This window comes from Phyllostomus hastatus, unplaced genomic scaffold, assembly GCF_019186645.2.
Source record: "Phyllostomus hastatus isolate PE091 unplaced genomic scaffold, TTU_PhHast_1.1 phas_contig_98, whole genome shotgun sequence".
NCBI lineage: Eukaryota > Metazoa > Chordata > Mammalia > Chiroptera > Phyllostomidae > Phyllostomus > Phyllostomus hastatus.
Window position 1 is genome coordinate 10,141,141 of NW_025333999.1, and position 23,774 is coordinate 10,164,914.

General features: G+C 47.4%; 1 protein-coding gene across 1 annotated transcript; it reads left to right on the plus strand.

Moving 5' to 3' along the window:
• Positions 1–8,641: 8,641 nt before the first annotated feature.
• On the plus strand, positions 8,642–22,960 carry R3HCC1 (R3H domain and coiled-coil containing 1). The gene is made up of 9 exons (XM_045853636.1): positions 8,642–8,725; positions 14,414–14,524; positions 14,924–15,051; positions 15,465–15,602; positions 16,360–16,957; positions 18,255–18,427; positions 19,677–19,747; positions 20,993–21,088; positions 22,026–22,960. Exons 1-9 carry the CDS (start codon positions 8,642–8,644, stop codon positions 22,160–22,162), a joined length of 1,536 nt encoding a protein of 511 aa, XP_045709592.1. The 3' UTR covers positions 22,163–22,960.
• Positions 22,961–23,774: the final 814 nt, after the last annotated feature.

Below are 23,774 nucleotides of genomic sequence, written 5' to 3' on the forward strand. Positions count from 1 at the left end.
ACGGTCCACTGTCAGGGGCTAAGTTGTGTCCCCTCAAGGGTGTGTGTTGAAGCCTTAGTCCTCAGCACCTCAGTATTTGAATATGGGGATTTTAAAGTGGTGACTGATTAAAATGAGGCCATAGTGTAGACCCTAATCCAACATGGCTGGTGTTCTTATAAGAAAAGCAAATCTAGACATACAAAGAGACACGAGGGGTGCACGTGCAGAGAGGGACAGCCATGTGAAGAGGCAGCAAGAGCGGGGGCCATCTGCCGGCCAAGGCAAGAGCCTCAGAGGAAACCAGCCCTGCCAGCACCTTGATCTTGGACTTCCAGCCTCCAGAGCTCGGAGACTCAGCTTCTGCTGTTTAAGCTGCCCAGCCTGGGGTACTGTATTATGGCAGCCCCAGCTAGCTATACATTAAGGTGGCATTTCTTTAAACCAAGGGTTCCACAGCTAAGGCCTGTTGGGAAATTACTGGAATAGAGGCCGGAGTCCATGGCTGTGATCATTCCCCCCGTGTTTTATCTGCTGTTTAGTAGCAGATCAATCTACCATCTACCGAATTCAAGGAGCCCAAGTTTGTGTTTGAAAACCACCACTTGAAAGGATTGCATTAGGAACAACATGGGGTTGTATGGAAAGGGCCAGGCCTGTAGCAGGAACCTAATAAATGAAAATGCTGAGCCCAGATTCCCCAGGCCCTCATGCTATATAAACACTGCCTTAGTTCTCAGTTCATGTAAATTAAATGCTGCCCCACTGGGGAAGGCTGGAAGCTTGTAGAGTTTGCAATTAGGGAGGCTCATTTCAAAAACGTTTGCTGAGCTATTCAGTTTAAGAGGTTTTACTGAATTTGCATGCAGTACCACTTTGAATGATTTGGGAAAATTAAAAAATAGGTGTATTATCTCTGCTTATAAAAATAACATACATTTATATTTGCATTACAGAATTACACATATTCTACACATATATTGTAGAAAATTTGTGTCAGAAGTCCAGAAGTCTAAAGAAGAAAACAACTCATAATCAAACCACTCAGAGACAACCATTGCCCACATTTTTTGTGTGTATTCTTCCAATAAATGTTTCTCTTGTCTTTCTTGAAATAGAGGAGATCAATTTTTTTCCCTGAACTCTTCAGACAGGCACTTTTTACGCCTTACAAGGTCTTAATATTCATCTTTCCTCATGCTCCGTAGATCCACTGTAGCAACAGGCTCTGACCTGAGGTGGCGCTCAACCTGGGGAGCACCGGTCTGGGTTTGGAGGTGGGTGTGCAAACAACTGCAAAGTCACGTCACCGTGAGGAGTCCCTGCAGGAGATCGGAGGCTGAGATGAGGACAAGCCTGAGCTAACCTTGGAGCCCACCTTGGAGCCCACCTTGGAGACCCTTCTTTCCCCCATATGCAATCTGGGTTCCCTTACCCTGGCCCTTTAAGGAAGCTGGAACCCTGGGCAAGCCTGATGCAGTGGTCTCCTGGGAACAGAGGGACGACAAACGCACTAGAGATTGGGAGTGGAGTAGAGAAGGGAGACCCTTCTCAGCGGCCGGTGGCACGCGAGAGACTGGTCAGGTAGAGTGGGGACTGGGGGTGGAGCTCTCATTCCTCCCTCCTCTGGCCCCTTCGCCTCTCCCAGCCCTGTCCCCTCTATGCTTTCCTAGACCCACCTTTCTCTCCAGGTTTCCCCACCCCTTCCTGTCCAGGCCCTTTTGTGGTAGTTCCCATACCCTTTGCTGCAGACGGTCTTCATTTCTGGAGACAGTTCTTGCTTATAGGTGTTTCTTAGTTGATTTGTCTTGGATTTTTAAGTGGAAAAAATAAATTCTACAAACAGTGATAATTTGTTCTCATGAAATTTACAAAGCATTTCTCTTTTTTCCCCAGAATTGTTTTTCCCAGTGCCTCTAAAAAAATGATAAATAATAGAGGTGCTAGTAGATATCTCAGTCTAGTCCTGAATTTAACGTGGTATCTCTAACCTCTGATGTTCTCCTATTAAGCTTCATGTGGTGTATCAATTTGCATAGAGTTATTCCAGGTGTGAGTTTGTCACTGAGTGACATTTTCCTTTTTGAATCAGTTTTAATGGCTGTAATATAATCAAATCTATCTCATTTATGGTTTTGTCACAAAAGTTTTTTTTAATGTTACTTCTATTATGTCCTCTCTGTTTTTTAGGCTCTTGTTTTCCCTGGGTAATGTTTTGCTATGTGGTGGGTGTTTCTTTATTGACCCATGTGCCTCTTGCTCTTTCCCCCACACTCCAGAATGCGTTCTGGTTCCTGTCCTGCTCTATCGTTATTTCTTTAAAGATGCTTTTGCTTTTACATTCTGTAGCCCTCCTTTCAAGAAATATATCAGTATACCATTTTGTTGCTGTGATTGTTTCAGTTAATCAAATATTTAAGCAAATTAATTCTTCGTCATGAAGCCTTTTCTTTCATGATGTTCCAGTTTGTGAGTCATTTAGTTTGGTTCGTCTCTTGGTTGTCTGGATTATGTTTTCTAGTAGCTTCCCAGGGAGGATAACAAATGTCAAAACACAATGTAGAGCCATTTAGTGAGTTCTATAACTAATCCTCAAGCATATCAATGAACAAAGTAAAAAAGTGGGGGCTGGAGGGAAGGATTTACATAAGAAAATGGGGAGAGAGGAAGGAGGTGGGGGGAGATGCCAGTGTAGGAAGAGGGAATTTTGTTTTGTGATTAGCTAGACACTGTTGAAGTCACCAGTCTGGGCAATCTATTCCGGAATAGATCGACTAGGTCATTAGAGAAAACAATTTCAGTTAATTGTGGATTTTCCAGAAAGCCTTGAGATTGAAGCTGTGCCAGATGCGTGACAGGCTGTCTATAAACAGTGTTTGCCGGTGTCCTTCTGGCTTCTGGACCTCAGGCTGGCAGGGCTGTCCCATTTCCCTCAGCAAATTTCTGAGACAGATTTCCACAGTCATAGGAGTTTTGAAGATGTTTCCTGTTGCCATTTCAGTTTACAGAATTTTCTAGTCATAAGATTTTCCCTTTAAAATTCCGCAGATATTGTCCTCTTTTCTTCTGGCATAGGAGTAGCTAGGGAAACCCACACAACATTTGCTTTTTTTCCTTTGTATTATGCCTAAATCATGATGTGATCAAACTCAGATTTGGCTGCCTGCCGCAATGAAAGTCAAACTCCTGAGACAGGGGCTGGTGGGAAGGAAAGCAGTTTATTCAAGTGCCAGCCACCTGAGAAGATGGGGGACTCTTTGTCCCGAAGGCCATCTGCCCATCTCAGTGCAGGCAGGGGTTTTGTAAGGAGGGTGAGGGGAAAGCAGGAGACAGAGATCCCGGGAGGGGCTGAGAGTTCTCTGCTGAGAGGACTGACTGAAGGTCAGTAGCTCTCCTGCAGCCGGAACTTCCGGAGGCCAGAGTCCGTCTTCCCTGAAGTTAGTTCCCAGGATTCTGATACATACGTGCTGTTCATCTACAAGCTATGTAGTAGAGTCAGCATTTACAGAAACAATGTCAAAAGCATGGTGGGTTGGGTTATAATCCACCACTGTTACAATTACAGGGGTTTTATTCAATATCCAGGGAAAATAATTGTACCATGATCTGTATCAGCCATTATAGATCTTTCTTTCTATCTATTATCTATCTATCTATCATCATCTATCATTCTATTTCTGAAACACAGTAAACCACTTTAATCTGTAGATTCACATTTTTCTGTAGTTGAACAAAATATTGTTGCATTTTAATTTTTTTTATGTTCCAATAGTTTTGTTTTCTTCCTTGGGTATACTAATAATTTCTGTGAGACCTCTAGTGCAGGCATCCATATTTATATTTCCTTTAACTGCTCTAACCTCTTTGGTTTTTCCTTTGAATTTCAGAGTTTTACACATCTGAAAGTGGCTTTTTGCTCACAAAAAATTTCTTACAATTATTTAGATTTAAGTTATATTAGTTTATGAAATTGCATTTACTATCCAGTTTTCACTGTTTTAAATTTCAGTTTATAGATATGGTAATTTTATTTACATATATAATATGTTTTATAAAATAAAACAACTTTGATAATGTGAAAATGTCAGAACAAATTTATTTTCATTAAACATTTAGTTCTGGTTTTACTCAAACTTTTATCATTAGAGATTTAATCTGCATTTATAAATTAAAATATTTGATTTTCTTTTTTATTAATTGCAAATTTTTTATTGAGCACGTTGTGGAGTCACATGCAATGATAAGAAATAATACAGAGAAATCTCATGTACACTTTACCAAGTTTCACCCAGTGGTGATGTCTTGCAAGCTGTAGTACAGTGTCACAACCACAACACTGACGTTGATGCCATTGACCAACCTTGCTCTGATTTTCTCCGTTTCACTTACACTTGTGTGTGCAGCTGCATATCACCTTATTACATATGTAATTCCTGTGTCCCATACCAGTCAGGATGTAGAACACAAGGATTCCTCCTATCTTTTTTTAGTTACACCTATGTTCCTTCCAATTCCTCTTCCCTCCTTCCTTCCTGTTCCTATCTGCCTCAACCACTAATCTATTCTCCATTTCTAAAAGTCTATCTTTACAAAAAATTTACATAAATGAAAGACAAAGGGGCTTTTTAGGACTGGATTTTTTCACTAAGTTGTCAAATGTGTGTGTGCAAAGTTGTTCACTGCATTTCCTAGTTACACTTTTGATGTCTGTGAGGTCTGCAGTGATATTCCGTTTCATTCCTGATATTGGTAATTTGTGTCTTCTCTCTCTTTTTTTCCATATCATTTTATTAGAAGCTTAACAATTTTATCAACATTTTCAAAGTACTAGCTCTTTGTGTTATTGATTTCCTCTTATTTTGTTTTCAATTTCATTGATTTCTACTCTTGTTTTATGTTTTCTTCCTTTCTTTGGGGTTTATTTTACTCTCCTTTTTTGTTTTGGTTTGAGATTTTTCTATTTTTCCTAATGTACCCATCTTGTGCTATAAACTTCCTTCTTAGCACTGGGTACCTATGTCCCACAAAGTCTGATATGTTCTATTAATTTTTATTCCATTCATTGTATTTATTTCCATTTCCTTCAGGATTTCCTCTTTAACTCATGAATTATGTAGAAGTGTATGTTTAATTTCCAAATGTTTGGGGATTTTCCTGTTAACCTTTTGTTATTTATTTCCAGTTTCATTCCACTGTGGTTAGAGAACAACATACTGTGTGATTTCAATTCTTTTATACTTGTTGAGGTTTGTTGTATGGTCTAGGATATGGTCTACCCTGGACCATGTTCCATTGGTATTTAAAAAGAAGGTGTATTCAGCTGTTGTTGTGTGGAGTGTTCTACACATGCCGATTAGATCCTATTGATTAATGGTGTTGTTGAGTTCTATATCCTTGATGATTTTCTGTCAAGTTTTACTGATGGTGGGGCCAGGTGGAGGAGAGAGGAGGAGAGAGAGGTGTCAAACTTTCTACCTGTAATTGTGGACTTATTTCTCCTTTCAGTTCAATGAATTTTTTTTTAAAGATTTTATTTATTTTTAGAGAGGGAAGGGAGGGAGAAAGAGAGAAACATCAATGTGCGGTTGCTGGGGGTCATGGCCTGCAACCCAGGCATGTGCCCTGACTGGGAATCGAACCTGCGACACTTTGGTTCACAGCCCGAGCTCAATCCACTGAGCTATGCCAGCCAGGGCTTTTTTTTTTTTTTTTAAAGATTTTATTTATTTACTTTTAGAGAGGGAAGGGAGGGAGAAAGAGAGAGAAACATCAGTGTGTGGTTGCTGGGGGTCATGGCCTGCAACCCAGGCATGTACCCTGACTGGGAATCGAACCTGCGACATTTTGGTTCGCAGCCCAGGCTCAATCCACTGAGCTACGCCAGCCAGGGTTCAATGAATTTTTGCTTTACATATTTTGCAGTTCATTTTGTGCGTACACATTTAGGATTGCTATGTATTCTTAGTGAAATGAATCTTTTATCATTATAGCTTTTTATTATTATATAATGTCTTTCTTTGCCTCAGGTAATTTTCTTTGTTCTGAAGCCTACTTATCTGAAATTAATATAACAACTACATTTGCTTTCCTTTAATTAATGTTTACATGATATCTTTTTTATCTTTTAATTTTCAACCTGCTTATATTTTTATATTTAAAGTAAACTCTTCAAGACTGAATGTAGTTGAATCATGTTTTTTAATTGACGTCTTTGTCTTTTAATTGAGGTATTTAGAACATTTATATTTAGTGTAATGATTGATATGTTAAGGTCTAGTCTTTTTTTTATTATTATTCTAGAGAGAGAGGAAGGGGTGGGGGTGAGAGAGAGAATCATCGATGGGTTGCCTCCCATACATGCCCTGACTGGGGACTGAACCCACAACCCAGGGCTGTGTCCCAACCAGGAATCAAACATGAGACCTGGTTTATAGAACAACGCTTCAACAAACTGACCACACTGGCCAGGGCTAAGTCTTTCGTTTTATATTTTGTTTTCTGTTTGTTCTCTCTGTTTTCTGGTTCTCTGTTTTCTTTTTCATGCCTTGCTGTGGTTACTTGAACAATTTTTATAATTTTATTTTGATTTACCTGTATTTTTAATGTCTTTTTATTTAGGTCTTTTTTTTTTTTGGTTGCTCTAGGTATTACACAGCTTATCACAGTCTTTTGATGTCATTTTACTAGTTTGCATGAAGTATAGAAAACTTACCTCCCTTTATGTCCTTTTACCCTCCTCCATTTATACTATTATTGTACTCAACATTTTCTCCACACACACTTAGAACCACACTGTTACAATTTTTGCTTCAACCATCAAACAATTTAGAAAATTCAAGAGGAGAAGGAAAATCTACTGTGTTGGTCCTGGTAGGGAGATCAAGGTTGCAGGTTCCATCGTTGTAAGGGCACATACGAGAAGCAACCAACCAAGGCATAAACAAGTGGAGTAACCAATCAGTCTCTCTCTTTTCTGCTCTCTCTCTAAAAGCAACATATACAAATTAAAAAGAGAAAGTCTGTTGTTTTACTGATATCTTTGTTTCTTCTTTTCTAATGTCCCAAGATTCTTTCTGTTATTGTTTCCTTTCTGTGTACGGAACTTCATTTAGCTATTCTTTAGGCCAGGTATCCTAGCAACAAAACCTTCCTTACTCATTCCTGAAGTCTGTCTTCACAAGATAAGGATTCTGGGTTCACAATCCTGTCCCTTCAACACCTGAAGGAAGGTGTGCCACTTGTTCCCTGTCCTTTTAGATTCAGATGAGAAATCCACTGTCATTCAAATAGTCTTTCCCCTGTAGGTAAGGTAAGATTTTTTTCTGGCTGCTTTCAAAATTTTCTTTTAGTTTTCAGAATTTAATAATGATGTGTCTTAGTTTGGATTTCTGTGGTTTTGTTCTGTCTTCTTTTCTTTTTGAATCTCTTGGTTTATGTTGCTTTTCAAATTTGGGAAGTTTTCAGCCTTCATTTCTTCAAGTGCTTTTTCAGGCTCACCTTCCTTCTCTTTCTGGGACTTCGATGACACAAATGTTAGCTTTTTAGTTTCGCAGATCCCCTGGTCCCTGTTCATTTTTGTTTTCAGTCTATTTTCTCTTTTGCTGTTCAGTTTGTGTAAGTTCTTTGCACCGGTTCACAGGTCCTTTCCTTTCCCCCTTCCGTTCTGTTACTGAGCTTTTTATTTTAGTAATTGTATTTTTTCAGTTCTAAAATTTTATTTTTTATATGTTCTGTGCCTTTGCTGAGAGTATTTTTTTATCCTTACCTGAGGACATTTCTTTTTCATACCTTTTAGAGAGAGAAGAAGGGAGAAAGAAAGGGAGCAAGAGAAACGTTGAGGCAAGAGAGTATGCGCCTGGACCAGGGATCATAGGGCCCAGACCAGGGATCAAATCCACAGCCCATAAGCACAACACAGGCATGTGTCCTGACTGGGAATCAAACTAGCAATCTTTTGGTTACAGGATGACACTTTAGCCAACTGAGTCACACCAGCCAGGGCAAGACTATTTTTTTCGTTTACCTCAAGTGTGGTTGTAATTGCTTGTTGAAGCATATCTATCATGGCTACTCTAAAGTGTTTGTCAGATAATTTAACATGTCTGGCGTCTTGTTGTTTACATGTAATGATTGGCTTTTTTCATTGAGTCTGAGATCTTCCTACTTCTTGGTATCACGTTATTTTTGGTTGAATCCTGGACATCTTGGGTGTTCTGTTAATGAGGTTCTGGATCTTATTTATATACCTGGTTTAGCTCTCTCTCTCTGCCACCACTCTCAAAGGGGAATGGGGGGCATTGCCTTGTTATCACCAGGAGGAGGCTAAAGTTTAGGTTCCCTGCCTAAAGTGGGGGCTCTCCATCTGCTGGGTGAGGCAGGAGTTCTGGCTTTTCCCTAGGCTTTTGTGGCACTTTGCTTAGCAGGATGGGTACAAGTGCTTGCTGCTCTTCCCAATGTGGCCTCCACTGATACCACAGGTGTGGGGGTGGCCACTTGATCTCTGGGTGGTGGCAAAAGTCCTACTGTCCAGAAGGCCTCCTCTGACAGCACTCCAGTGGGGAGGGCGGGGGGAGGGCACTTTGTTCTTGTTGGGTCGGGGTGGAGGTCAAGTTCTCCCGAGGTCTCTACTGACACTGCAGGCAGGGTTCAGACTTGTCGCTGCATGGCATGCATGGAAGTCCCAGCTCCCTCCTTGACCTTCTCTGACATCGTCCTGGAGGAAGGTTGTGACTCCTCATACAGTCTGGTGAGGGTGAGAGTCTATGTCCCTACTTGGCCTTTGCAGGTGTGACGGGGAAAGTGTCTGGCTGTGGTAGAGCAGTTATTGTCTCAAAGTGTTCTGTCATGCTGGCTTGCACCTTTGGCTAAAGGGAAAAGAGGATTTTGTTGGGTTTGTGTCCACTGGTATTTCTGAGTTGCTGGCTTCCTCAGGATCCACGTCTGGAAATTTGAGGCATGAAAAACACCCAGGAAACTTAACACCTTGTTATTCCTTGTAACCCAAGGTCCCTAGCTGGTCTGCCTTCTTCTCTCCAGTTTTCAGAGTCTCCTTACCTTTACTTATATACAATGTCCAGGGCATGTATATGTGTTTAGTGGAAGGAATAGGAAAATTTATGTTTACTCCCTCTTCTCAGAACTCATGATTTTCTTCTCATGCATACATATCAAGGGGATGACCCGCAAGCTCTGAAGCAAACCTTTCTATGTGCTGTGTTTAAACAGCTCTTGTTGATCTTAAAATAATGTGAATCTAGTTCTTTTTAATATTTTAATATTGTTTACAAACTCTTATATTTGCATATTTATACTTGTAAGTCACAGATCTATTTTACTTTTTAAATTAGAATTGCCACCTAATATGTGAGATTATAGAATATGCAAAAACTATGTTAACTAATAACAAACATAAACTGGATATTCTTTTTTTAAAGCACCTTCCTCATTTATTTTTAAAATATATTTTATTGATTATGCTATTACAGTTGCCCCATTTTTTTCTCCCCTTTATTCCCCTCTGCCCTGTACCCTCCATCCCACCATCATTCCCCCACCTTAGTTCATGCCCATGGTTCATATGTATAAGTTCTTTGGCTTCTCCATTTCCCATACTATTCTTAACCTCCTCCCGTCTATTTTGTACCTACCATTTATGCTTCTTATTCCCTGTGCCTTTTCCCCCATTCTCCCCCTCCCCCCTCCACTAATAATCCTCCATGTGATCTCCATTTCTTGAATCTATTCCTATTCTAGTTGTTTGCTTAGTTCTTTTTTTTTTCGTATTTTTTAGGTTTGGTTATTGATAGTTATGAGTTCATTGTCATTTTACTGTTCGTATTTTTGATCTTCTTCATTTTCTTAGATAAGTCCCTTTCACATTTCATATAATAAGGGCTTGGTGATGATGAACTCCTTTAACTTGACCTTATCTAGGAAACATTTTATCTGCCCTTCTATTCTAAATGAAAGCTTTTCTGGGTAGAGGAATCTGGAATGTAAGTTCTTGCAAGTCATTTCATGACTTGGAATACTTCTTTCTAGCCTCTTCATGCCTGCAAGGTTTCTTTGGAGAAATCACCTGATATAGCCTTATGGGAGCTCCTTTGTAGGTAACTGTCTCCTTTTCTCTTGCTGCTTTTAAGATTCTCTCCTTATCTTTAATCTTGGGTAATATAATTATGATGTGCCTTGGAATGTGCTTCCTTGGGTCTAACTTCTTTGGGACTCTCTGAACTTCCTGGACTTCCTGGAAGTCTATTTCCTTTGCCAGGTTAGAGAGGTTCTCCTTCATTATGTTTTCAAGTAAGTTTTCAATTACTTGTTCTTCCTCTTCTCCTTCTGGCACCCCCTATAATTTGGATGTTGGAATGTTTAAAGTTGTCCTAAACCTCTCCTCATTTTTTGAATTCTTGTTTCTTCAGTCTGTTCTGATTGAATGTTTATTTCTTCCTTCTGGTCCAAACCATTGATTTGAGTCCCAGTTTCCTTCACTTCGCTGTTGTTTTCCTGTACATTTTTCTTTATTTCACTTTTCATAGCCTTCACTTTTTCCTCTATTTTGCAACTAGACTCAACCATTTCTGTGAGCATCCTGATTACCAGTGTTTTGAACTCTGCATCTGATAGGTTAACTATCTCTTCATTGCTTAGTTGTATTTTTTCTGGAGCTTTGATATGTTCTTTCATTTGGGATATCTATATCTATATATATCTATCTATATCTATATCTATATCTGTATATATTTTGTCTCAGCTCACCTGTTGCATAGTAAGGGGTGGAGCCTTAGTTATTCGCCAGGGCAGAGCAACCCAAGTAGCTACGTTATGGCACTGTATATTGGGAAGGGGTCCGATAGGGGAACAGTGCCCCTTGTTTGGCTCTTGGTTGGCTTTCAGTCACTTCCCCTGCTACCCACAAGCAAATTGGGCGCTTCTGGTGCTGATTCCTTGGTGGGTGGGTTTGTGCACATTCTAGGACCCTGTGGGTCTCTCCAGTGAACTCTCCTGTGAGTCAGGGAGTTTCTCCTGCTGGCTCAGCCCCCACAGTTTTTTTTGGTCAGAGGTTTTGAGGCTTTATTTCCCCTCCAGGACCCTGGGTTGCTTGATCTTTCTCTTTCCCCAGTTATTCCTCCCTGTTTATCTGCATGCAAATGTGGGACCACCTGCTCCACCAATTGCCGCCTTGCTGTGAGTCCTCTCCACCCTAGCTGCCTGTCTCTGCCCCTCCTATGGTCTGGATGAATATTTCTTCTTTAACTCCTTGGTTATTGGACTTCCATACAGTTTGATTTTCTGGCAGTTCTGGTTATTTTCTGTTTTTACATTTGTTGTTGTCCTTCTTTTGGTTGTGTGAGGAGGCAAAGTGTATCTACCTATGCCTCCATCTTGGCCGGAAGTTTTAAACTTAACCTTAAACACAAAAAGAAGAGAATAGTTTATCACCTCAGCTGAGGTTACTGCATTTGTTACAATACTAGTGACAGTCAGAAATCTGGCGACTCTCCTCCACTGGCCAAGATGGCAACAGGGGGAGGTTCTCACACTGAGCGTGCCAAAAGCTAGGAAGATGAATGGATGCGGCCCCAGGAACACCAGAAGCAAAAAAGATAATTGGATAGGAAAAAAGCCCTCCTCTCCCCCTCCCTATAAGAACCTGGGCTTGAGGAGGAAGATTGAGATGGTCTCTGAGATGGGAGTCCACCACTCTCCCAGGGCATGCGGCACCTGAAGAAAGCCTCTCTGCACCAGCACCTGCCTTACAAGTTTGGCTTTTGTTGTAGCAGGTGGCCAAACTTCCATTTTGTTCAGTTACAGGTTGGCAGTTCAGTTTCATATTACCATCCCAGGCAGGTTGAGGGGGCTTAGAGGAGACATGACACACTGGGACAGAGGCTCCCTAGTTGCAGGTACCCACAGTGACCCTATCCATGGCAAGGAAAGCTGCACTGGGCTACAATTTGGGGTTACTATGGCAGTAGGTCCTTCCCTTTGGATGGGACTGTTTGCAATCCATGCCCCTGCATTCAATCTTTTCATAATCTTCCAATCATACTTTCTGTTTCAGGTCAAATTCTGTAGCACACACCTAGCATGCTTCTCCAACTGACCAATTCATCTAATGTATTGAATTCCTGACTTCTGTGTCTGGCTCCTGGCCACATCATCAAGGCAATTCTAAGGCCATTCTAAAGATGGAAAAATCTTAATTTTGTGGTGTTTAGTTGCAGGCAGGCTAGATCTGGATTTGAGTGAGTTCCAACTCTGCCCTTAGTAGCTGGGTGCCCTTGGCGAGGACTCAGGCCATTCTCCTGCAGTAAGGGAGACCACCTACAGCTGCAGGGGCTGCCGCAAAGCTAAGGTACTTGCAGTTTACGTGGCCAGCTTTACATCGCCAGGAGTTATCTTCATTTGCACAAGCCTTTACTTCGGGCCACTGATTTGTTTTCAGCATCCTGGGCTTGGGTTTTTGCTGCTTCTATGAAAAACATGATTGAGTCTTTTACATCTTTCTGTGGCTCTGACAGTTCTCTTTCATCTCAATCTGTTGGTTTTTTCATTGTGACATGGAAATCAGGTTTCATTGATTTCCTTGGGAATTTGAAGCAGTTACTAACTGAAATTTTCTTCGTTTTTTTCTCTCTAGAGAATCTTCCAACACACTCTTTTTCTCTTTTTTTCTGCTGTGCTTTATGTTTTGCTGTAGAAATTCTGCATATCCTTTGTGCTGCTTTTTGTTCTGTTTACTTTCCTTTGAATGGGGACCATTCTATCCTCACTTGCTGTTTGTCCCCACATGCCACGGGCAGATGAACTTTGGTCCCCTGCCCCATTTATTTAGGCACCCCACGGTGGAGGCCTGCATGCCTAACATTTCTTTTTTGTTCAGAAGATGCTGTTGTAGGAATAGCGTTCATGAGCAGCTTTCCTCTGAAAACTTTGTTTCTGAATGTGTTGAATTTCTTTCTCACGTACCAGCTGTAAAGAGGTGGAGGTGTGTCTTGTTTTTGGTTTGTCCCTTTATTTAGAGGAGAGACAGTGACTTTGTTGAGAAAGCTGGGCCTTTGTTTTCAAGTCAGCATGCATATTTCTCCCAGGCTCTGTCTGGTCCTCAGCTGCTAGGTGGACTTGCCTCTCAGCCTCACACCGACAGTCAGGAAAGCCTGGTCAGACAAAGCAATGTCATCGTATGGACGCGTAGCATTCTCTTGGGTCTGCTCCCACTTCAGTGAAGCCAGCATGGAGTGTGGGTGGGGCTGTCAGGGTCAGAACCCAAATGGGTGCCCCTGTCCTTCCTGCTGCCCTCTCACCCTCGGCCGCCCCAGGGGCTGCATGCCCCTCTGGCTGGGGCAGGGGAACGGTCAAGCCTTCAGAATCTCCTCTGGTATCATGCTCCCCCCTCCCAAGAGCTCATGTCTTGGCTCCCTGAGCTCTCTTTGTGCTTGGTCTTGTCTTTAGTCTAGGTCCTTTTTATTCTTTTTTTTAAAGGATTTTATTTATTTATTTATTTATTTATTTATAGAGAGAAGGGAAGGGAGGGAGAAAGAGAGGGAGAGAAAACATCAATTGATTGCCTCTTGCATACCACCAGGGACCTAGCCCACAACCCAGGACCTGGGAATTGAACTGTGAACCTTTTGGTTTATGGGACGACGCCCAACCCACTGAACCACACCAGTAAGGGTCCATTTTATTCTGGAAAAACTATTGGAAAGATAGTTTTCATAAATGTGATATAATAGCACCATCTTTTTTAGAAATACTCTGGGAAAAATTTCAAGAAGACAAAATGTATCTTAATCTTTCTCCATTTTTCTGTCCTCGGGCCTCTTTCTCGCAGCGGGCCTTTAGAGGTACACTCTTCCTCGGATCTCACTCGTGGATCCTAGGAAGAGCCCACACAGACTCTCCCACCCCTGTCCTATGAGCTGGGTCTTCAGTGCTGGCAGCTAGGGGCCCTGCTTGCTTCTGGGATTCTGAATTCAGCATGATCAAGGGATTACAGTTCAGTCCCTTTCAGGGAACAGTCAGATGGATTTCAACCTTGGTTTCCTAGATCATTATAGCCCTGTCCCATAGACAGAATTACAAGCCCTATTTAAGATAGGTGCCAGAGGGGTTTTTTTTGGATGTAGCAAGGCCGCATAATTTGATGGCCTGCAAATCACCATGGGAGTGGCTATCCTGGCCTGTTACCCACAAGGCTAGTGCACCTTGCAAATGACCCTTTGATGTGGGTTGGACCTCTTTGCAGGTTCCATCAATGAGGGCCAAGGAAGGGCAGTGAAGCACAAAAATTATACTTGCACGACCTGACCTAGTATATAGGTACCACTCAAAAGTGTTTACTGGACATAATTGATCCTAGGACTGCTCCCTGGCCCAAAAAAAAAAATCAATCACACTCTCTCTGTCGCTTCTGCGATGCCTCCCCCAGGTCGCGTGGTGGTGCTGCGCCTCCGCCAAGGCCCGGACTTTTGTGTGGCACCAAGAGGCGCGCAGGCTTCTGGGTATCCTCTGGGCTACAGCAGCTTGTGGGGCGTTTTCGGTGAGTGCGGCGGGAGGACCCGGTGTGAGCGCCTCCGTAGCTGCCGGACTGCGCCCTTCGAGCCTCTGGCTCCCATGCTGGGGAGGGCCGACCTCGCCCACTGAGCTGGCCCCGGGCGGCCCCAGCCTTCCTGACTCACCCACCTGGGCCCAAGAGCCCTGGAGCCCGGGGCGACCACGCGGAGCTCGGGCACTAAGGCCCAGCAGCCTCCGGCGTGTGCAGGGCAGCAAGCTCCAGCGGGGCGGGGAGCCCCACCTGTGCCCAGCTGCTCTTGTGCCGGGGCCCTGGGCACGTCCCCGCTTCTCTCGTGGGAGGAGAGACCCTTGCAGCACCGACTTGCGGGGTTGGGGTGGCTCACGGTCCGTGCTCTGATCCAGGCCCTGGCAATCTGCTCCACAGGCCCTCCCGCCTATCACCCTGGCCCTTCTCTGCTTGGACGGCGTCTACCTCTCCCCGACCGAGAATGATTTTGTGCACCGCGTCCAGGAGGAGCTGGACCGCTTCCTGCTGCAGAAGCAGCTGTCCAAGTAGGCTGGAGCGAGGGTGTTGGAGGGGCCTGCCCTACTGCTAGGTAGGGCAAGATGCACCCCGCCCCCTCCGCTCCCTTCCCTACTGGCGCATCCAGGGTAACTGGCCTGCAGCTGCCTCTGACCTTGGCCTTTCAGTTTAATGATCTGGCCTCTTTAAGCTACATTTTTTCCTGTGTCATTCTGAACATTAACTTTCAGACTTAAGGGGCCCAGCACAGGAATGGGGGGACAGGACCAGTTGTTCCCTGTGACAACCCTTATGCTCAGGTCCTTTGCAGTCAGCCTGGGACTCCAAGGGCAGAGGGAGCCTAATGTTAAGCCACCTTTAACCTGGGAGTGCACCTGGTGGGGTTCGGCCACAGAGGCCGCATCTGGAGCCCCTGCTCAGCACTCCCTCTGCCCGTTCCCAGGGTGCTGCTTTTCCCCCCACTCTCCAGTCGCCTTCGGTACCTGATCCACAGAACAGCAGAGCATTTTGATCTTCTGAGTAGCTTCTCTGTTGGGGAAGGCTGGAAGAGAAGGACAGTCATCTGTCACCTGGACGTCAGGTGTGTATCCTGCTGCCTTAGAGGGCCCTGTGTGGCTCCTGGTGGGCAGGAGGTGAGGGATCCGGTCAGCCCCTGGGAGGGGAGAGCTTGTTGGGAACTCAGGGCAAGGAGCCCCCACACTGCTGCCTCTGTTTTCAGCCTCAGTTGCTTAAAGTCAGCGCTGCCTTTTGTTTCAGCAGTGGAGTAGCTGTGAATTGTTTGTGGGATTCACCTAGCAGGAAAGAGAGAGAGCAGTTTAATCAGTGAGGGTGTCTGCCTATGACTCAGGGAGCATGTGACCCAGAGGCCATGGAATGACCATGGGAAGCACATCTGAGCGATCACTCGCCTCTGTTTCCATGTGTGTCTCAGGATCTTATCGTCACTACAATAAGCCTTGTGACTTATCATTGACTATAAGCCTGGTGTTTAATGTGTGTGTGCATATATATGCGCTGGAACTTGAGAATCAACCATATTTAATATTTTTCTAGTAACATAGTCCCTAAATGCAAGTATTTACCTGGTACATATTCAAAGGTTCCGCCATCTCATTCAGTTTAAACACTGCGGGGAGAGCTTGGTTGCTTTGGGCTTATTCAGAGATAGCATTCAGCCTCCACTATGATGCCTTCTTAAGGGGTTTTCAAGGGTCATTTTGGCATTGGTTTCTGCCTAATGCTGACTTGAGAGCCTCGTGCCTGAAAACAGGTAGCTCCAGTAAGTAATTTTCCGTGGGCCCCACATGTGCTCTGGTCCCCTTCTGTTTCTGCTTCAGGTCACCCAGCACAAATGGACTCTCTGGCCCCTGCCGCCTTCCTGCCTCCCACTCTAGCAAGTACCGAGGTCCTTGGCCCACCTCAAACCAGGGAGTGGCTGCTACTCCCCGAGGGGCACGGGCAGGCCGGGGGCATCGGGGACGCAAGCCGGACCAGCCTTTATATGTGCCTCGGGTACTGCGCAGGCAAGAAGAAAGGACACCCACCCCTACCCCAGGGCTCCAGGTTGACGCTCCAGCTGGCAGGCACCTGGAAGAGCCTGCAGATGCTGGTGCCGGGGACCCCAGCTCTGATCAGGAGTGTCCTGTGTTGATGACTCAGGCACCAGAGGACCTAAAGGGCCCAGGCCAGCACTGTGAGAACGAGCGGCTGCTCGACCCAGTGGGCACCCAGCCCTCGGGGCCTGAGAGCCACTCAGGGACGGGGGACAGCCTGGAGGAAGCCACACAGCTTTCATCTACCCTGCAGCCAGACTTGGGAGAGGGGAATGGGGGTGAGCTGGAGAGGAGCCTGGCGGCAGAGGAGGAGGAAGAAGACCTGGATGAGGAGGGGCCCGGCAGCTGCTCCGAGGACGATTACAGTGAGCTGCTGCAGGAGGTGATGAGGCTCTTAAGCCCAGAAAAGGGAGGGCGGAAGTGAGGTGGGTGCAGTTCTGGGTGGATGGGACTTGGGGTTGTGGTGTGTGGGGCATGTGCTGGCTGAGCAGGGCTGCGTGCTGGATGACGGGTTGCTTAGGACACATGGGGGGAGCACACAGGGTTCTTGCCCCCAGGAGTCAGGACTGACACAGTGGAGGGGAGGAAGTTCAAGGACACTGGGGCAGGGGTGTGGATTTGGGTCCCAGCTCAACCACGTAGGAGCTGTTGGACTGTGGGGAAGTCCTTTTGCTTTTCTGAGTCTCGGTTTCCTCACCTGACAGGCAGATGATAGTGCACCCTTCACAGGGTAACATAGGATGAATGTGGACTTGTGTTTGTTTGTTTGTTTAGGGTTTATTACAGTTGTCACAATTTTTGTCCCTCTTGCCCTCCTTCACCCAGCCCCCCGGCCCCCCCCCCTTTCCACAGTCAGTCCCCTCCCTCTCTGTTGTCCATGTGTCATTCATACTTGCTCATTGACTAGTCCCTCCCCCTTCCTTCCACCCCTTGACCCCCTGCCCTCCCCTCCTACAGCTGTCAGTCTGCTCCATGTTTCCCTGTCTCTGGTTCTGTTTTTCTTGTTAGTTTATTTTGTTCTTCAGAGTCTAGTTATAAGTGAGGTCATGCGGTTTTTGTCTTTCGCCAACTGGCTTATTTCACTTTTGAGGGATTATAGATGTTGGTCATGAAAACTACTCTTCTGCCTGGAATTTTGTCTCGTAAATCTTGTTTCCCTGGATTGTGTGCCTCCCTGAGACTGGCTGTGGTGTTCAGTTGGGAAGGCAGGAGGCTTTTATTGCTACTTTATAGATGAAGGATGGCCAGAAAGATTTGCTTAATGTCACATCGCTAAGGAGGGAAGGAATGGTCCTGGACACATCCAGCTGTCTCTTCCTGACTGCACAACTTTTGGCAGGATTATGTAGCTCTGATTTACAGTGTCCCCGTGTGCAAAGCGGATGTGTAGAGTACAGTTTTCAGGATGCTATGAAACAATGTTTGTGAGTGCCAGTCACCCAGTGGGGACTCCATAACGCAGTTCCCTCCCCCAGAATGCACCCTTCTCCATCCTCCAGGCCACTGTGCTGTCATGCTGCCTTTCAGGGACTCCTGCCATGTGTGGCTTCTGTGGGAAGCCTCCCCCAGCACTTGCCCCCCAGCCCACCCAGAAGCCTGCAGGCCTGTGGGTGGTTTTGAGAGCAGTCGTGTGCAGCCCTGTGTCAGCACCCCCTCACTAACAGGCGTGCTCCCCCCAGATAACGGACAACCTGACCGAGAAGGAGATTCAGGTAGAGAAGGTGCACGTGGACACATCCTCCTTCGTAGAAGAGCTGCCTGGAGAGCAGAATTTTGCCCATGTGGTGGAGATCTACGACTTCGAACCGGCGCTCAAGACTGAGGACCTGTTGGCAGTGTTTTCCGAGTTCCAGTGAGTGTGGGCGAGGCTCCGGGAGGCAGAATCTTGAGAGGAGCTAGGGCATCCCTCTGTTGTTGGGCACACTTGCCTGCCCCTCCCCCGGTGCCCAGCTATCCAGGAGGAAAGGCAGAAAGTGGATGCCAGTTGTTTTGGGCTCCAGACTTCTGGGTAGTTCAGCCTACTGGCCACCACTAGAGGGAAGAAGAGGGCGAGTTTTGGTTGTAGGCATGCTCCCGAGGCCCCAAACCTGGTCCTGATGGCCCACACAGCTCCTCCGCCCTGTCCCCTGCATGTCTGCAGGCCGCCAGGCCCCCGAGGGGCCCTCCTGCAGGATGAAGGCAGCCCATCCCTGGCCCCCCACCCCCTTGCTCCACATCCCAGCCTCCCAGTCGGTCCATCAGCAGACAGGGTCGCCAGCCTCTGCACAGAAGCATCCCTGGGCAGGGCTGAGTCTGGGGAAGAGTGGGGGTAGCGATGGGAGCCAAAGGCTCATACTGAGCAAAGTTTTTTCCTGTCCCCCCACATTCCTTAAATCCAACTCACCTTTTCTCCTTTTCCCTTTTTCTTCTTTTAAATGCTCATTTTCCTTTCTCGAAGCCCCATTCTCTTTTCCCACTTAGGCTTTTAACAGCCCCTGTCTTCGGGGCCCCATTTCTGGCTGCCCTGCAGCCACCCTCCTGGGCCTTCTGGAGCCTAAGCTGGAAGAGCGTGGAAGGGGCAGGGGTGGGGCGTAAGGGGCTCACCTGCTTCTGACCCCTGAAGGTGTGGCTGGCCTGGGGCCGCTGCACAGGAGCCAGGTGCAGGGAGGGCCTGCTTTGGCCTCTCATGCCTGCAGACTCAGTGGTGCTTTCCTGAGCGGTGGGAGGGAGGTCGATCAGGACCAGCAGCACTGACATGCGTGTTTTAGGTCCTGTGCCTTGTCCCAGCCACAGAACCCTCTTGTCTCCAGTCTCACCCCATGCCCTCGGCCCAGCTCTGCCGGTGCCAGGAGGAGCCTCTCCACCCTTGGTTGTGCTCTTGCGGGCTTTTAGTCCTGGTGTCTTCTGATCTAGGGATCATGGGCCCCCGATCAGCAGGGTGGTATTTGTCTCTTTGCAGCTTCCCATGTGATCTTCAGAGAGGTCGTCTGCTTCCCAGAGGAAGGAAATGATGTGTCTTGGGCTCACAGTGTTTGAGGGTTGGAGTTAGGGGGCTTCCTTTAGCAGAACAGGTTTGGCCCATTTGCCTTCGTAGTCATTCTGTCTCCTCTTCCCCGTCTCAGAGAGAAGGAGTTCAAGATTCAGTGGGTGGACGACACACATGCACTTGGCGTCTTCCCCTGCGTGGCCTCAGGTAATGCGGCTTCACAGTACAATGGAGGGGCCCTTGGTTTCTCCGGTGTAGCCATTCAGTCGAGGTGGCGGGTGCACACCTAGCCCGCTGAGTTCAGCAGTGCAGGGAGCAGGGTCGGCCCCGCACCAGCAGCGCACAGCCTTTCCTGCTTGCATGAGGGTTCAGGGCACATGGAGCATGTGTCACAGGCCAGGCCCGAGGTCCTCCAAAGTACTAAGTGAGACCACGTGAAAGTACTGTTTTGGTAGGTCAAAAGCATTCAAATACTGGCCAGTTCTTATGGTTCAAACACAGGCATTTTTACATAGTTTCATTACAGCCTCAAGAAGTGGGGCACCTCTCTTTTGCACGTGGGGGGACTGAGGTCCCTAGAGTGTCAGTGGTCTGTTCAAGGTTAGCGGATATCAGCCAGCCTCCTGGCTGGAACTCCAGGGTTCCTTCTCCCTCTTGGCTACTTCCCTAAGCTGTCCCTGTCACACTGCTCACTTTGGTGTATTCATAGAGAGTGACTCCCGCCCCTCTCAGCAGGGCTTCTGGACTCTGGAACCGGGAGAGGCCATGGCTAGTGTGGGCTCAGCTCTCAGGAGAACCTGGGGGGAAGGGAGTGGGTTGTATTTAGGGAGCAGAGGGACCAGGGCACAGTGGGGGCTCCAGCCCCAGACAGAGGGCCAGCTGAAGGGGAGTCAGGGAGGGAAGACCAGGAGGCTGCCTGGCACAGTGAGAAGAGCAAGCCCTGGGCTGTGCTCCACAGCTGCTGCCCTCTGCACTCGGCCAAGCTGTGTGGCGCCAGCACGTCATGTCCTGGCCTCAGTCTCCTCACCTGTGAAGGTGATGAGGGGTGGCTTGGATGTGAAGCCCCTCCGGCTCTGACATGCTGTGCCCGTAGGTAACTCAGGCACAACTCAGAGCACTGAGGGTGTGCGCCCTGGTGGGGTCCGAGTTGAGGAAAGGGTAGAATTTGAGGCTTCGGGGCTTTAGAAGGCAGGAGGCTCCTGAGCAGCCTGGGGCAGAGGTGGACGCTGGGCTCTGCAGGCTTTCCTTCTGAGAGCACAGGTAGCCCGGGCAGGCACGTGGGGTAGGGGCAGGGCAGGGCACTGTGGCATCTGGGCAGCCCTGTTCCTGGGCTTTGAATGGGTGCATGAAGTGGCTGCATTCATTTTTGGTTCTGGTGTGAGTGTTCCTGGGCCCTGAGGGGGCCTCATCTGGAGGCGGAGAGGGGGCTCCAGATCTGTTTTCTTTACACAGCTGCTGAAGCCCTGGCCAAGGACTTCTCAGGGCTCAAGATCCGGCCCCTCACACAGGGAAGCAAGCAGTCAAAGCTGAAAGCCCTGCAGAGGCCAAGTACGGGAGCAGCTGTGATGGGAGGCTGCGTGTGTGCGGTTAGATGTGGGCCCTCTCCTGCCCTTCAGGCCCCCTCGCTCAGCTCTCTGCCTGGGGCCCTGGGCTCGGTGGTGCTCCTTCCACCCCCAGAGGCCTGGGGATGCCTAGGGAAGGCAAGGCCCAACGGGGAGGACATTGTGCCCTCCTGTCCACACCACTGCTGGGTGCTGCTCAGGGACAAGCGTGGTCTTTTCTGTAAGCCTGTGGGAACCGTATTTTGCAGTGGGGTAGAAAGAGTCCGCACTGCGTGTGATCTTGGCTTTGTCACTTATTTAAGTTGACCTTGAGCAAGTCACCTCATGTCTGTGAGTTGGTTTCCTTGTCTGTAAAGTAAGCAGATCGTACAGAGTATGGGGGCATGGATCAGTGCTTGGCAGACCCTCCAGGGGAGGCAAGAGGCACCAAAGGTGCCAAATCAATGACAGCCCCTCTCCTTCCAGAAGGCATGACGGGGGCTCTTAGAGGCCAGTTTCCTGTGGCTGCAAAGCAATGGCCAGCAAAACTGACCCAAAAGACCCACTGACACCACCCATGCTCTTGTGGATTGTGTGGCCTTTGTTCCATTCCTCTTGGGGACAATAAATATCTTGTGGGTCGTAGAGCTCTAGATATCCCATCCTAACTTGATTTCCCTCTCAAATGGTCCTACAAAGCCGGGGAGGGGGTTGTGTACAGGGTTAACTCTTCCATGCCCCTGTGCAGGTGGAGAAATGGAGGGCACAGACAGGTGGTAGTGTTACAACCCGGAAACCCTAGGTGGCCCCTCTCACTAGCATTTGACCATGCTTTGGGCACAGCAAGGTTGTCTCTGACGGCCTCTGAGGCTGCTGTGTCGGTGGGAGGAGAGGTGGCTGTGGCCTTGAATTCAAGTCCCTGCTCCTTGGGGCTTTCCTTTTAGAGCTCCTGCATCTGGCGAAGGAGAGACCACAGACAAGTACAGCAGTGGCCCGCAGGCTGGTGGCCCGGGCCCTGGGGCTTCAACACAAAAAGAGAGAGCGGCCTGCTGTTGAGTCTCCTACCTCCCCGAGGCCCTGAGCGGCCCAGCCAGGCCAGCCAGCCTAGCCAGCCTGGCTGGACACCCCCGGGACAAGCCGGTGCGCCCACAAGCCTCTATAGAGACAACGGCCATGCACCCCGTGGAGTGTGGAGCATCACTGTGGAGTGTTGTGAGCTTCAGTTTGGTCTACTTTCAGAAAATTGAGAAAAAAATAAAAACTTAAAGGTTTTTAAATGTGATTGCTTCAAAATAATGGTCAACCATGGGACACTATGGGGTGCTGTTTGTCTCCCATTTTAGACCTGAGGACGCAGAGGAAATTGGTTGCTCCAGGAGACTGGCCTGGAGGATTCTGCTGGGTCTGCAAGGCGTTTTTGCACAGAGCCTGCCCAGCTTGGGGAGTAGGTCACACCTGTTGTGTCTCCCCTCACGAGCTGGGTGTTCTTCCTGCCACCAGGAGCTGCAGCGTGGCTGCAGCGATGCCACAGCTGATGGCCCTGGCCCCCCGGGGCAGGTCCTGATGTTTCCTGTCAGTGGGCCACAGAAGGGCTCTTTGCAAAATAAATGTGAGCAGAGCCACAAGGTGGGTTCTGAAATGGCCACTGAGTTCACCTCCATCACAAGAACAGATGCAAGGCACCTTTGTGGGCTTGGGTCCCAGTGCACTTATTTTTTTGATTTGGATGGAGTTGTGCCAAGGTGCTTCGAGGGCCTCTGATGTGCTGGCATGTGCTGACACAAGGGAGGCGGGGGCTGGGTGAGAGTGGCTGGCCTGGCCGCCCACCCTCACTGGGCGGGGAGAGCTCTGAAACCCTGCAGACGTGCATGGCCCACGGCACCACCCTGACCCTCAGGGCTGGCCCAGGCCCTGCCTTGTAGCGATCCCCTGGGACAGTTGAAAACTTTGTCTCTCTGGTCCTGACACAACTGCTGTGCCTCCTGACAAGTTTCAGTAAAAAGCAAGAGCTCCAGAAAGGCTATGACTTATATTTTTGTTGAGTTTTGTGACCTCCTTAGACTGTTCTCAAGGGGCAGGAGTTGCCCCTTTTGGGGGTGCATGGAAGGAGGCCTGCTATGGCCACACTGGACCCCAGCTTGCAGTAGTGGGCCTGTGAGGCTGGGGCTCCCTTAGGCTGATGAGATGGGAACTTTGCTGCTCGGGGCTGGGCACAGCGATCCAAATGAAACACAGACGCGTATCATACACCTTTTATTCCAAGTTTCAAGTATGTGTAAGTATCCGCGATGACACACGGTGTTCAGTGAGTGTCCTCGTCACCCAGGGCCCCAGTTATAGCACCGTTATCAGTACCCGCAGAATCAACAACAGAAACAGGAGTCACTTACACAGGTGGGCGAGTTTTGCTTTTGAGCTATATTTTCAAAGGCCTAGACTGCCAATATAAATACTATTACTATTTGTTTCAAAGTCCATGGAAATAAAATAACAGCAGGATAGAAACCACATGATCATATAGAGGCAGAAGAAGCGTTTGATAAAATCCAGCACCCATTTATGATAAAAACTCAGCAAAGTGGGAATAGAGGGAACATACCTCAACATAATAAAGGCCATATATGACAAACCCACTGCCAGCATCATACTCAATGGGCAAAAACTACAAGTGTTCCCCTTAAGATAGGGAAGAC